This window comes from Salmo trutta, chromosome 21 (assembly GCF_901001165.1).
Source record: "Salmo trutta chromosome 21, fSalTru1.1, whole genome shotgun sequence".
Classification (NCBI taxonomy): Eukaryota; Metazoa; Chordata; class Actinopteri; order Salmoniformes; family Salmonidae; genus Salmo; species Salmo trutta.
This window is the reverse complement of record NC_042977.1, coordinates 42,341,958-42,357,365: the sequence shown is the minus strand read 5'-3', so window position 1 is coordinate 42,357,365 and position 15,408 is coordinate 42,341,958. Positions and strand designations below refer to the sequence as shown.

General features: G+C 44.7%; 1 protein-coding gene across 1 annotated transcript in view; it reads left to right on the top strand.

Moving 5' to 3' along the window:
- The window catches only part of LOC115156472 (zinc finger E-box-binding homeobox 1), a 100,563-nt gene extending 88,579 nt beyond the window's left edge, over positions 1–11,984 (top strand). The window contains exons 5-10 of the mRNA XM_029703892.1: positions 1,516–1,642; positions 2,354–2,820; positions 4,682–6,067; positions 7,014–7,194; positions 10,069–10,761; positions 11,980–11,984. Coding sequence (XP_029559752.1) covers positions 1,516–1,642; positions 2,354–2,820; positions 4,682–6,067; positions 7,014–7,194; positions 10,069–10,761; positions 11,980–11,984 — 2,859 coding nt within the window. The remainder of the gene's footprint in view (positions 1–1,515; positions 1,643–2,353; positions 2,821–4,681; positions 6,068–7,013; positions 7,195–10,068; positions 10,762–11,979) is intronic.
- Positions 11,985–15,408: the final 3,424 nt, after the last annotated feature.

Genomic DNA, 15,408 nt, shown 5'->3' with positions numbered 1-15,408 from the left:
TGTGTGTGTGTCTCTGTCCCTGTCTAATGTGTCTGTCCCTGTCTCTGTTTTTGTCCCTGTCCCCTGTTTCGGTTTCTGTCTTTGTCCCTGTCCCCTGTCTCTGTTCCTGTCTCTGTCCCTGTTTCGGTTTCTGTCTTTGTCCCTGTCCCCTGTCTCTATTCCTGTCTCTGTCCCTGTTTCGGTTTCTGTCTTTGTCCCTGTCCCCTGTCTCTGTTCCTGTCTCTGTCCCTGTTTCGGTTTCTGTCTTTGTCCCTGTCCCCTGTCTCTATTCCTGTCTCTGTCCCTGTTTCGGTTTCTGTCTTTGTCCCTGTCCCCTGTTCCTGTTCCTGTCTCATTTTCTGTGTCGTTTTCTGTCTGTTCCTGTCTTTATTTATTTATTTATTTATTTTTTCACCTTTATTTAACCAGGTAGACTAGTTCACCTTTATTTAACCAGGTAGACTAGTTCACCTTTATTTAACCAGGTAGACTAGTTCACCTTTATTTAACCAGGTAGGCTAGTTCACCTTTATTTAACCAGGTAGGCTAGTTGAGAACAAGTTCTCATTTGCAACTGCGACCTGGCCAAGATAAAGCAAAGCAGTTCGACACATACAACAACACAGAGTTACACATGGAATAAACAAAACATACAGTCAATAATACAGTAGAACAAAAGAAAACAAAAAGTCTATATACAGTGAGTGCAAATGAGGTAATGAGGTCTCTGTTCCTGTCTCTGTTCCTGTCTCTGTCCATGTCCCCTGTCCATGTCCCCTGTCTCTGTTCCTGTCTCTGTTCCTGTCTCTGTCCATGTCCCCTGTCTCTGTTCCTGTCTCTGTTCCTGTCTCTGTCCCTGTCCATGTCCCCTGTCTCTGTTCCTGTCTCTGTTCCTGTCTCTGTCTCTGTCCATGTCCCCTGTCCATGTCCCCTGTCTCTGTTCCTGTCTCTGTTCCTGTCTCTGTCCCTGTCCATGTCCCCTGTCTCAGTTCCTGTCTCTGACCCTGTCTCGGTTTCTGTCTCTGTCCATGTCCCCTGTCTCTGTTCCTGTCTCTGTTCCTGTCTCTGTCCCTGTCTCATTCCCTGTCCATGTCCCCTGTCTCTGTCCCTGTCTTTGTTTCTGTGTCTTTCCCTGTCTCTGTTTGTCTCTTTGTGTCTGTTCCTGTTTCTGTCCCTGTCTCGGTTTCTGTCTTCGTCCTTGTCTCTGTCCCTGTATCTTCTCTGTCCCTGTACCTGTATCTTCTCTGTCCCTGTCTCTGTTTCTGTCCCTGTCTATGTCCATGTCCCTGTGGTTGGAGGACTCACAGATTTCCTGCCTTTTTTCAGCATTATTTGAAATCTCCCTTTAGCCTGTTTTTTAAATGGAGTGATTTGATGAATCTGTCTGTAATTCAAGACAAATATGTCTTTTACTGCTTTACTGGGAATAAAAACACATCCTTCAGACAGTAACAAGAGTACTCTTTAGACAGGATACTGACGTTATAAAACATCCCACACACTCACCGCTGTCTGTCTGTCCTGTCTGTCTGCCAGCGTCATGTACCCCAGACCACCACCACAACAATAACAACAGGGGGGAACAGGAAGTTCAAGTGTACTGAGTGTTCCAAGGCTTTTAAATATAAGCACCACCTGAAGGAGCATCTTCGCATCCACAGCGGTGAGTCAAATTGGCATCGCACCGGTCGCCGTGGCAACACACACACACACACACACACACACACACACACACACACACACACACACACACACACACACACACACACACACACACGTTGTCATCATGACTCATACCCACTGGGCACAGACGTCAATTCAACGTAATTTCATTGAAATGACGTGGAAATAACATTGATTCAACCAGTGTGACCCCAGTGAGTAGTGTCTGCATGCTAAAGGGCACCCTATTCCTGACCAGAGCCCTATTGGCCCTGGTCAAAAGTAGTGCACTACATAGGGAATAGGGTACCATGGGTCCTGGTCAAAAGTAGTGCACTACATAGGGAATAGGGTGCCATTTGGGATGCAGATACTGTGACTTACCTATATTCACAGTGGTGGTCCAGATGTACTAAACTTACCCTTTTCTCCTTTGATATGTTTATAATATGCAGTTCTGTAATTTCAGTCTTGATTATGATCATTATTGAATCTGTGCTCCTGGCCAATGTGTCGTCATTCTGTTGCTATTATTACCTCAGCCTGTTTGTTAACGATAGGTTCACCTGAGTCCCAAATAGTAGCACCCTATTCTGACAGGTTCTCTGGTCAAATGTAGTGCAATATCTAGGTAATAGGATGCCCTTTGAAACATAACCTCCTAGAAATACCTTTATTTGATTACAAGAAATATACATCTCTTTCTTCACAGGAGAGAAGCCGTACGAGTGCCCCAACTGTAAGAAGCGGTTTTCCCACTCAGGGTCCTACAGTTCCCACATCAGCAGTAAGAAGTGTGTTGGCATGGTGCCTGTCAACGGCAACCCCAGCCCAGTCATTAAGGTCTCCAACCAGACCCCCAGCCAGACCCAGCCGTCTGGCCCCGCCGCGGCCCCAGTCTGTGTGCTCCTCCGGGGGGAGAAGACAGACAGCAAGCCCCTGCAGGAGCAGCTCCCCCACACTCAGATCAAATCTGAGCCTGTGGACTATGAGTTCAAGCCGGTGGTGGTGGCGCCTAATGGGGCGGCGGGGACTAATGGGACGGTGTTTAACGGTGGCGTGACGCTACCCCAGGGCACGGCATTGCCTCAGGGCATGGTCCAGGCGGTGGTACTGCCCACCATGGGTCTGATGTCTCCAATCAGTATTAACCTCAGCGACCTGCAGAACATGCTTAAGGTTTGATTTGATTTAGAATTGTTATAAAAACCTACTGTGGTTTGTGAAAGTATTCACCCCCCTTAACATTTTTCCTATTTTGTTGCCTTACAACCTGCAATTAAAATAGATTTTTGGGGGGTTTGTATCATTTGATTTACACAACATGCCTACCACTTTGAAGATGCAAAATATTTTTTATTGTGAAACAAACAACAAATAAGACAAAAAAACTGAAAACTTGACCTTGCATAACTATTCACCCCCACACAAAGTCAGTACTTTGTAGAGCCACCTTTTGCAGCAATTCCAACTACAAGTTTCTTGGGGTATCTCTATAAGCTTGGCATATCTAGCTACTGAGATTTTTGCCCATTCTTCAAGGCAAAACTGCTCCAACTCCTTCAAGTTGGATGGGTTCCACTGGTGTACAGCAATCTTTTAAGTCATACCACAGATTCTCAATTGGATTGAGGTCTGGGCTTTGACTAGGCCATTCCAAGACATTTAAATGTTACCCCTTAAACCACTCGAGTGTCGCTTTAGCAGTATGCTTAGGGTCATTGTCCTGCTGGAAGGTGAACCTCCGTCCCAGTCTCAAATCTCTGGAAGACTGAAACAGGTTTCCCTCAAGAATTTCCCTGTATTTAGCGCCATCCATCATTCCTTCAATTCTGACCAGTTTCCCAGTCCCTGCCAATGAAAAACATCCCCACAGCATGATGCTGCCACCATCATGATTTACTGTGGGGATAGTGTTCTCATGGGTGATGAGAGGTGTTGGGTTTGCGCCAGACATAGCGTTTTCCTTGACGGCCAAAAAGCTCAATTTTAGTCTCATCTGACCAGAGTACCTTCTTCCATATGTTTGGGGAGTCTCCCACATGCCTTTTGGCAAACACCAAACATGTTTGCTTATGTTTTTCTTAAAGCAATGGCTTTTCTCTGGCCACTCTTCCATAAAGCCAAGTTCTGTGGAGTGTACAGCTTAAAGTGGTCCTATGGACAGATACTCTCCACTTTGGAGCTTTGCAGCTTTATCTTTGGCCTCTTTGTTGCCTCTCTGATTAATGCCCTCCTCACCTGGTCTGTGAGTTTTGGTGGGCGGCCCTCTCTTGGCAGGTTTGTTGTGGTGCCATATTCTTTACATTTTTTAGTAATGGATTTAATGGTGCTCCGTGGAATGTTCAAAGTTTCAGATATTTCTTTATAACCCAACCCTGATCTGTACTTCTCCATAATTTTGTCCCTGACCTGTTTGGAGAGCTCCTTGGTCTTCATGGTGCCACTTGCTTGGTGGTGCCCCTTGCTTAGTGGTGTTGCAGACGCTGGAGCCTTTCAGAACAGGTATATATATACTGAGATCATGTGACAGATCATGTGACACTTAGATTGCACACAGGTGGACTTTATTTAACTAATTAAGTGACTTCTGAACGTAATTGGTTGAACCAGATCATATTTTGGGGCTTCATAGCAAAGGGGTGAATACAGTATGCACGCACCACTTCTCCATTTAAAACTTTGATTTTTTTTTTGGAAACAAGTCATTGTTTTCACTTCACCAATTTGGACTATTTTGTGTGTGTCAATTACCTGAAATCCAAATAAAAATCTATTTAAATTACAGGTTGTAATGCAACAGAATTGGGAAAACGCCAAGGGGGATGAATACTTTTGCAAGGCACTGTATAAATTTGATCATTTAAAAAAACAATTCAGCCACACATATGGATACAATGCATTTTAAAAGATCTCTTTACTCCAAAAGTTCCCTGTTGATATGGTCCTAAACGTAGCATGTCAACAGTAAAGTTTTAAGGTGTGATGATGCAAAATGAGGATAACAGCTTATATCTATGGTGGTCCTCTTATATCCAAGGTGGCCATGGATGGGAACGTGCTGCGTCAGGTGTTGGGGACGGCCAACGGGCTGGTGACCTCCAAGCAGGGGTTTGTGACACAGGCTGGCCAGCAGGTAATCTCAGCCATCAGCCTGCCTGGCTTCGTGGACCAGGACGGTACCACCAAGATCATCATTAACTACAGCCTGGAGCCAAGCCCAGCCCAGCAGCCCACCGCCCCTCAGCTCCTCAAGCAGGAGGCTCCCCCTCCCACCACCAACACCAACACTGCCAGCGCCACAAACACACAGCCAGCCTCTAAAGTAACAGAGAAACTCCCCCAGGACATCAACAAGACCGAGCCGGCCGACTCGGAGCGCGAGTCAGAGATGGAGAAAGAGATGGAGACGGAGGAGACAGAGACTGAAGCTGAGACACCAAAGGCCCAGACAGGCAAGACAAGGTGTCTACTGTGTGACAACTGTCCTGGTGATTTGGATGCACTGCACATGCTCCAGCATTGTAAACCTGCCAACGGGGAGGGAGATGACAGCGCCCCCCTCGACCCCTCCATCGCCGCCCTCCTGGCCGAGGCAGGGATAACACCAGGCCAGCACCCTCTAAAGAATCTGCTCTCGCTCCTCAAGGCCTACTTTGCCTTAAATGCCGAGCCTACCGAGGAAGAGCTGGCCAAGATCTCTGACAATGTCAGCCTGCCCGTGGACGTGGTCAAGAAGTGGTTTGAGAAAATGCGGTCTGGTCAGATCACGGTCGGACCCCCTGGTTCCTCTCCAGATGACTCTGGACTTTCAGATTCCAGCACAGAGACCCAGCTAGACCAAGAGAAGAGCGGGACAGAGATAGAGGAGCAGCATGCCTCAGCCCAAACACAGGAGACATCATCTTCCCAACCTCCCAACAGTTCCCCTACCTCGACATCCCCCTCGGTCTCAGCCTCTGCCCCCTCACCACTAAACCTCTCCTCCAGCGGCCTGGTCATCGTGAAGACTGAGGTCGACTCGGAGCGCGAGGCTCAAGAACTTCCCCTGGACCTGTCCCTTCCCAAGCAGCCCCAGTCACCGCCGCAGGTCCCCCATGTCCCACAGGAGCAGCCCCTCAACCTCACCTGCCTGAAGGAGACACTCCAGGCCCAGCTCCCAGGGCTCCAGGGAACCACCAACACCATCTACGTCACCTCCTCCCCCCAAACGACCATCCCCAGCCCGGTGAACATCATGACCACCCGGCTAGTAGCCATCACCAACCAGGGCAGCGGTGTGCCCTGCCTCAGGGCCATCTCCACCGGCACCACCAAACGGACCATCCTCATCCCCCAGCTCACCTACACATACACCACTACAGCATGCAGCGGCGCCACTGGGGCCGATGCAGCCCAGGAGACCGTCAGAATCAACGGCGGCCAGGTTGGTTTGTGAAAGAGCTATTCAGAATGCATGATTATGTGCGAGACAAGACAATGTTAAGAGATAGGTAGTGTGGATAGAGTTTCCCCTATTTTTCCTGCTTCAGCTTTACTGACTAACCTGACTAACCCAGCCCTCAGGAGTCAGGCTGTATCTCCAATGGTATCCAATGGTGCACTACTTTAGGGCTCTGGTCTAAAGTAGTGCACTACATAGGGAAAAGAGTGGCATTTGGGACAGGGCTCTGGTCTAAAGTAGTGCACTACATCCCGAAAAGGGTGGCATTTGGGACTCATCCTTACTCTGCCTGTGGAAAAGAAAGCCGTCCTGGCTCAATGGTTTGGGCTCCCTCCAGTCTTCCCTGTTACCTAATACTACATTAGAGCTGCCGCAGCCTGGAAGACTCAGGGGGCCTTGTGTGTGTGTGTGTGTGTGTATATGTGTGTGTGTGTGTGTGTGTGTGTGTGTGTGTGTGTGTGTGTGTGTGTGTGTGTGTGTGTGTGTGTGTGTGTGTGTGTGTGTGTGTGTGTGTGTGTATATGTGTGTGTGTGTGTGTGTATATGTGTGTGTGTGTGTGTGTGTGTGTGTGTGTGTGTGTGTGTGTGTGTGTGTGTGTGTGTGTGTGTGTGTGCGTGCGTGCGTGCGTGTGTGTAAGCAGAATGAATCCTCCATTGTATGTTAATACATGTGAGCAGCTCACAGCGTAGCATCTGTCTGAAAGGCCACGCGTGCCAGTGTCTGACGGGTGTGGCAGAGAGATCTCTCTTACTCCCTCTGGGCTTTTTACAGCTGATCTCTCCTCACATAAAGGCGTTTGACATTGGAAACACTGTGTTTAAATAAATAAATAGGATTATTAGTTGTAACCTATTGTTTTTGATGGAATTCTTCTTCTTCCTAATAACATTATTGTTATTCTAAAACAATCTGTATTTTTCTCGGACAGGAGGAGAAGTCTGCCACCAGCTCAGAGGGTGTGTCGACGGTAGAGGAGCAGGGTAACTCAGACTCTTCCCCTCCGCAGAAGAAGATGCGTCGACTGCAGAGTGGGATGTACTCCTGTGACCTCTGTGACAAGATTTTCCAGAAGAGCAGCTCACTGCTCAGGCATAAATACGAACACACAGGTAAACAATATGGCCACTGGCTGAGGATCGACTGGGTCAGGGGCCGTATATATCAAGCGTCTCAGAAAGCCTTGTGTGGACCTGCCACTAACATGTCCTGTGTCCTGATATTGTACACGTTCTGATTGAGCCCACATTTTCAGAAATATCTTTACATGTGGTATTAGAATGTGTTTCTTATCCGTATTGTGGCCACATTTCCTGGTTCCTTCCTGTATGCATTTTTTTTTAATCTATTCTCTTCAAATAATATTTATTTATTTATTTTAAGCCACATACTGATGCCATAAGTCAATGGTGCCACCTGTCAATGATTTAGAAGGCAGAATAATTATGATGTAAATGGTTTCACTGTCCAGATCTGTCTACACTTGTTAAATATCCAGACACACTGTGTGCCTGACTAACTCCAGAGGTGGGCAGGAAGATCTGATCACAATCAGATCACAATGCGTATTTTAACCATCTACACCTGTCTGAAAATGTGGGCACAATCAGAATGTGGACATGATCTGGACAAAAGATACATGTTAGAACCAGGTATAAACGGGGCTATAGTTGTAATGCTGATTTAGGATCAGTTTTGCCTTTTAGATCACAATAAACAAGATTACGCGGACAGGATCCTAGATCAGCACTGCTACTCTGAGATGCTTGATACGTACAGCCCCAGGTGTGGTGGAATTATTTTTGTGTTCTTTTTTAATGAGAGCTGCTCTCAGCCTTATACCACTCCTTCTCATCAGCACTATGAGACGTTACTTCACCTGCGTGATATGAATGGGGATAACATTGACAGCCATTTAAAAGACCAAGGGCTCTATTCAATCCGTGTCGTGGAAATAGGTTCAGCGTAATTGAAATTCGAAAGCAATGTTCCCGCATTAGCGGAGACGGCATTCACGGTAAACCAAGGGGCAGGCAACTAGATTCAGCCTCAGGACGATTTTTTATCAGAGTGGAGAGTTGGGGGGCCGGAACATAATTATAATAATTTGTACAGTGCAAATTGACCACAACTTAGCCCAGAAAGATAATGTATTTTAAAATATCATTAAATATCTTCATTACATTGAGACACGATCACATCTTTTTTCTTCTTCTTGGGAATACTTGGTGAACAGATTTTCTAAATGAAACAATTTTTTTGCTGAATTTCTGGTGATTTTTGTATTTTTTGACCAAAAACTAGATATAGATTATTTTTGGGGGGGCACACAAAAAATTTGCCTGCCAGTTTTGGTCCACGGGCCGTCTGTTGCCGACCCTTGCGGTAAATGCTGAATATGTTGGCTCAATCGGAAATTACTTTGAATAGAACCCTATAGTTTGTGACTGCCTACTGCTTTCGTTATGGAGAACCCAGGCAGCTTCTTCCCTGAATTTGGCATAACAGCCTAATATCGCCCTCTTAAACCGCCTAATGTCCTCTTAAACCACCTAATGTCCTCTTAAACCACCTAATGTCCCCATAAACACCTAATGTCCTCTTAAACCACCTAATGTCCTCTTAAACCGCCTAATGTCCTCTTAAACCACCTAATGTCCTCTTAAACCGCCTAATGTCCTCTTAAACCACCTAATGTCCTCTTAAACCACCTAATGTCCTCTTAAACCGCCTAATGTCCTCTTAAACCACCTAATGTCCTCTTAAACCACCTAATGTCCTCTTAAACCGCCTAATGTCCTCTTAAACCGCCTAATGTCCTCTTAAACCGCCTAATGTCCTCTTAAACCACCTAATGTCCTCTTAAACCGCCTAATGTCCTCTTAAACCGCCTGATGTCCTCTTAAACCACCTAATGTCCTCTTAAACCACCTAATGTCCTCTTAAACAGCCTAATGTGCCCATAAACACCTAATGTCCCCATAAACACCTAATGTCCTCTTAAACCGCCTAATGTCCCCATAAACACCTAATGTCCCCATAAACACCTAATGTCCTCTTAAACCGCCTAATGTCCCCATAAACACCTAATGTCCCCATAAACACCTAATGTCCTCTTGAAACCACATTAATTATTGCTTATGAGATGTGTGTGGCCACTGGCTCAACCTCCTTTGACAAGATTTGGCGTTAATCGCTCTGGGTTGTGTCCTAAATGGCAACCTATTCCCTATATAGTGCACTTCTTTCGACCAGAGCCCTATAAGAAATACAGTGCAATTTGGGACGCACATCTGGCCTGGCTTAGGACAAGCAGGCAGAGTCCAAATTATTTCAGAAAGGGGCTAGAGCGGTGCTTAATGGCCCGTTGTATGGGCCCAGTTGATCTTCGTCCCAAATGGCACCCTATTCCCTTTATAGTGAACTACTTTTGATGAGGGTCCATAGGGCAATGGTCTAAAGTAGTGCACTATGTAGGGAATAGGGTGCCATAGGGCACTGGTCAAAAGTAGGGCACTATATAGGGAATAGGGTGCCTTCTGGGATGAAACGCCCTCATCCCTCCTTCCTGAGTTCAATGAGACCCAGGTCCAGAAGAACATATCAGCATCAGGCAGCTAGTTTGATCTCCATCTCCCCAAATGATGTTTGTTTATTTTACTGAAATATTTTACCATTGTAACAGACCTGCTAGAATCCTTTTAGGGGAGTTTTTTGGAGTGTTTTACGTATGCAGGCAGGTCAGTGTAATGTAGATTGTAGGAAGTGATACCAGGCAGGAAGGCTGCAGGCAGGTCAGTGTAATGTAGATTGTGGGAAGTGGTACCAGGGAGGCTGCCTAGGTGCAGAACTAATGTAATGGTAAAAGCAGTTCACACACACAGTGCAAATCAAGATTAATGCGTTTCAGATCGATTTCTGTTGTAATTTCTGGATGAGTTTGAAATAGATTGAAACACTGAACCCTCGTGTGTTTCTGTTTTCAGGAAAACGGCCACATGAGTGCGGCATCTGCGACAAAGCCTTCAAACACAAGCACCACTTGATAGAACACACGCGGCTGCACTCCGGAGAGAAGCCCTACCGCTGTGACAAGTGTGGCAAGTGTTTCTCCCACTCTGGCTCCTACAGCCAGCACATGAACCACCGATACTCCTACTGCAAGAAGGAGCCCCAGGGAGGGCGGCAAGGGGGACGTCAGCTCGGGATGAGCCCCGAAATGAGTCCCCAAACAGAAGAGCAGCAGTCAGACAGCCGACCCACCTCCCCACCTTCCCAACTGGACTCAGATGAGAGGGAGAGTGAGGAGGAGCTGGAGGAAGAGGAGGGCATTGCGGCCATGAGCATGGACGACATACGGGTGGTGCAAGTGGGTGAGGATGATGAGGAGAGTGAGATATACGAGGTGGAGGAGTTTGGGGAGGAGAGGCAAGAGGAGGAGAAAGGGAGCAGAGAGGAAGAGGAGGAGGAAGAGATCGGAGAGGAAGAGGAGGGGGAGGAAGGGAGCAGAGAGGAAGAGGAGGAGGAAGAGATCGGAGAGGAAGAGGAGGGGGAGGAAGGGAGCAGAGAGGAAGAGGAGGGGGTACTGCAGAAGCAGGTGTGTGAAGAAAAGCAGGAAGAGGAAGGGAGGAGAGAGGAGGAGGCACACCAGGAGGAGGAAGAGAGGAGAGAGGAGGAGGCAGACCAGGAGGAGGTGGAGGAAAAGGAAGGGAGGAGAGAGGAGGAGGAGGTTTGTAAAGAGGAGTCTCTTCAGCAGGATGATGTGTGTGAGGAAGAGGAGGTGATGGAGGTACAGGTGATGGGAGGTGTAGAGGAGGAAGTGGAGGAGGAAGGAGTGGCAGAGAAGGAAACCTTTGTAACAGAGGAAGCTATGGAAACGGAGGACAAAGAACCGCATGTGGACAAGGAGGACATCCCGGCAGAGGGGTTGGAAAACGGACAGAAAGAAACAGAGGAAGACAAGATGAACGGTGAATGAAGAAAATACATTCTCTGACAAAAAATGGAAATCCTAGGTGTCAAATAGCAGGAGAGGAAAATCTTGTGTTGTCGTCAAAAGAAGAAATAAAACAAACATGCTGCCGTGTTGATGCTGTGGTCCTCTACTGTGTTAAAACCCAGGTGTGCCTGAGATAGACTAAAAAGAAGGGACTTTTTCTCCTGAAAAAAAAATCGGTGTTACCTTGTTTATAGACGTATTATACATTTTTTTTATAAAAGTTACAGCTGACCTTTCAATTATTTTGTTACTGAGAGTGAGACATCTGATCCCAGGTCATTTCTGTTTGTCAGTGTTATTTTTGACTAATTTTGCCACTCTTGTTTTAACCTTTTAACATGTACAGTTGAAAAAACATTTCTATACATTTTTATTGCCAATGATGATGTTTGCTAAAATCAGTATTTTATTGAGTTGTAAAAAAAAATCTAAAAAAAAACTGCACTACAGTAATCCTGGTTTACCTATGGATACGACATGCCTCATGTGTTGTCCACCCTTCAGTATTATTATGTTCACACTATCTGTACATCCTCTTCGTGTTAGCTAACGTTAGCATAGCATTTTGTTTTCAGTTGGTTTGTTAACATTAAGAAGAAAAGAGGATTCTGGGGGTATGGGTGGGAGGGGTTAGCCTGAGTGCCAGTCTGTTAGTGCTAGCATGTCAACTCCTCGTCACTCACTGTCATGTTTGGCTTGACAAGGACAGCAATGGAATTGGCAACAGCACAAACAGATCTGGGACCAGGCTATTGGGGGGGGGGGGGGGGGTGATATCTGTCTGACATCATAACTAAACTGTCCTATCAGGGAAAAGTTGCGTGACAACCTCAAAGCCAGCATTCTTAACCATGCTTGTCCTTGTTTGTGTCCCAATAATCTATCCTTCTTCCTGAAGGGTGAACTTGTTCACTGATCCCCATAAATCTAAAAGCATTGGATTGGTGGAGACATGGGCTAGCTAGACAATAGAATTTTCCACAATATTTCTTACACCAGTCATTTCCTTTCAAAGTCCTTGAAGGGAAGTTATCAAGTGCACACTTTTAGAGAAAGGAGAGATTATTGGGATGTAACCCTAGTTATCAGTTGGTTTGGTTAGTTTTTAATCAGTGACCATCAGTGAAGCAGGAGGGGTGTAGATATGTGCTCTATCCAGCCCCAATGTCTCCAGCCTTATGCAAGACCAGACCTGTGTGCTGTAAGTGCCATTGAACAGTGTTCTTGTTACCCAATGGATGTAGTCAGTATGTATTTTCTGGGCAAGGCCCATATTGATTAATGTTTGTTTACTTGCTTGGACTCATTTTCACTAGTTAAGTTGGATTTTCGTCCCAAATGGCACCCTTCAGTATTCCCTTTATAGTGCACTATAGGGCTCTGGTTAAAAGTAGTACAGTAGGGAATACAAGACGATAGCATGAATAAGGACTCCTTCGTGTGTGCGTGAACAAAGAGGAACAAAGAGAGAATAGGACGAATATGAAAGGTTTTTACAGTATTTAAGGGGATTTTCCTGTGTTGGAGCATCAGACATTATTAGATGAGTGCACTTGTTTTACAAAATGGTGGCAAGCTAACCCGCACTTCAGGTAACAAACGTTAGTGAATGTGGTCCCTGTGTTTTAAGTGTTTCAGTTGATTTGACCTTTACAGTGTTACAGAATTATTTTCAGTTTGGTTTTTAGTTTTTTATATGTGTGTGTCCTGTGTATGTTTTCAACAACGGCAGTATTAGAAACCTTTTCCATGAGGAAATCGTACCTGTTTAGTTTTTAGAGGACTTTTTATATTTACGTGTCTTATTTTTCTATTTCTTTATGCTTATTTATTACACACATTGTAGTGTACAATAGTGTAGTGTGAATTGATACAATAATATATTTTAGTATGAAAAAATGATTTGAAGGTCATTGAATGCAGAGTAGGAAGTGGCGCTCTGGGGGTTATGAAGTTTGTTTTGAAAAAGTATTATGTTAACATGAAAAGACGAAGGCATAAATGAAGAGAGAAACGGAAAGCGTTTCATCATCAGGCTCGCTGGTTAGACTGACCTGTTCTTACTGTGATATGAAGCTACTGAAAACTAACTGTGTGACTAAAACGCATGAGTCCTTGCTGTTGTAATGAAGGATTGATCTCGTTATGAAGATCTACCTAACTCCTATTTGTTTTTTCAAAGCAAAAATTAGATTCTCATACCCTTTGTCTTTCTGTTTTGTGCCAATTTGTTACGTTGTACTGTTATATGTCAGAGGCTACAATTTGTTTTATACATTTCCCGTTTAATCCACTCTGTTTTTATAGTTGTTTTTATTTTTTTTTTAGATTTGCTCAATTTTTTTATGACTTCCCATCACAATAAAATACAAGAAAGCATTTCTGAGATCGGGTAAACTTACTTTTTTTTTTAATGTACATATAAAACCGTTTAATTCCTCAACTGTATTGTTTGGTTGCCTTTTAGTTCCTAGTGGGAGTCCGGAGACAGTAGTTAATGTATTGATGCTTGTTGTTAGTCGATATATATGGTTGACTGTATTTCCTAATCTGTTCTGCCAGTTATATTTCCGGTCTAAAGGTGATCTATGAAGGAGATTACAGTTCTGACACTGAGCCAGTTTGTGGAGCCCAGTGCCTCCTAGGAAATGTCAAGTACATTTTCATTTAAGAGCAACTGAACTTCATAAGCAACTTCTCCATTTGAACACGGCCTACGTGGCATCGATATGATTCAGAAACATGTATTCTACTGTCAACATGGACTACAAAGTGTAAATAGGATCATTTTTGGTCATAAAGTAATTCCCGCCAAAACTGAGATTTGCGAGATATTTAGGGGGAAAAAGTATGTCACGGAAAGAAGGGTACTGTAACAGTTGTCCTCGGGCTGGGTTTATTTCAAGCCTGCCCACATGTCCACAGCTAGCAGCACCCAGCTAATCATCAATTCAGAGTAGCTGCACGAGACCCAATTGTAATTCATATGCACGCCTATGGTCATCCCTATGGGGCTAGTAAAGGACCATCAGTAAATGACACAATGTACATGGGACAATATTTTAAAATGTCAATATGTCTAACTTTCAATGACTTAAAAACCTCACACCAACTATAAATTGTAGAAATGAATTTACAAATATTGAAATAATTTAATTTCACTAAATGTGTGCAACATGAAAATATTGTCCCATTTACATTGTGTAATTTATTGACGGTCCCTAAGTAGCCCCAGAGATAGGCTATCCAAAGTCAAACCAACTTTTCCACGGTCGCACACCGGCCCGGCTGAAGCTAATTGGTGAAAGAAGTTGGCTAGCTTCCTACAGTAGTTTGTCCAGGCTACTTCCAGACACAATAACTGGTTAGACTGTTTCAAGTTATCTAGAAGGGTGAGTGACTGTAACTGTGTGCTGTTTTGGCAGTGTGAAAATACAAACGCTTCCCACGTTTGAACACACAAGAGACACACGCATCAAAGCACGCCTCCAAAACACAAATCTTATTATCAGTCACATTTCCTAATCAGGAGAATTTAAACCGATGCTAAAATCAGGAAGTTCAGCCCCCCTTAAATTGGAAAAACACACACCAACAGAATATAAAATCAAACTGATTTAAACACACACACTATAATTATTACTTTACATTTAACCCACTCTAACCCTTTACTCATGCAGTTGAGGAAAATAGTAAGTAACTATACGGTGATGTAGTGGAGGTGAGTCAGACTCACATTCGCGACGATCGGACTTGCATTGCCCTGCCTGCGGCTTCAAATCAAGGTCAACCTTGGCCCAAAGGGTAAATTGCCTCTTGGCCTAGTGGTTAAGACGTTGGTTTCCCAAGCAGGAGAGTGGGGTTAGGTATGGGTGCTGTAATCATTCATAGGAGCTGTTATCCAAACTGACTGCAATAACTCACACGTTTAATGTCCAGTTAGCATGACTCAGCATACAGTATATGACATCTAATTTATTTGTCACATGCGCCGAATACAACAGGTGTAGAAATGCTTACTTATAAGCCCTTACCTAACAATGCAGTTTTAAGAAAATAGAGTTAAGAAAATATTTACTAAATCATCTAAAGAAAAAGGGGGAAAGAAAGTTACACAATAAAATAACAATACTGAGGCTATATACAGGGTGTACTGAGTCAATGTGCGGGGGTACAGGTTAGTCAAGGTAATTTGTACATGTAGGTGAATAGACAATAAACAGCGAGTAGCAACAGTGTAAAAACAAAGGGGCGGGGGTGTCAATGCAAATAGTCCGGGTGGTCATTTGATTCATTGTTCAGCAGTCTTATGGCTTTGGGGTAGAAG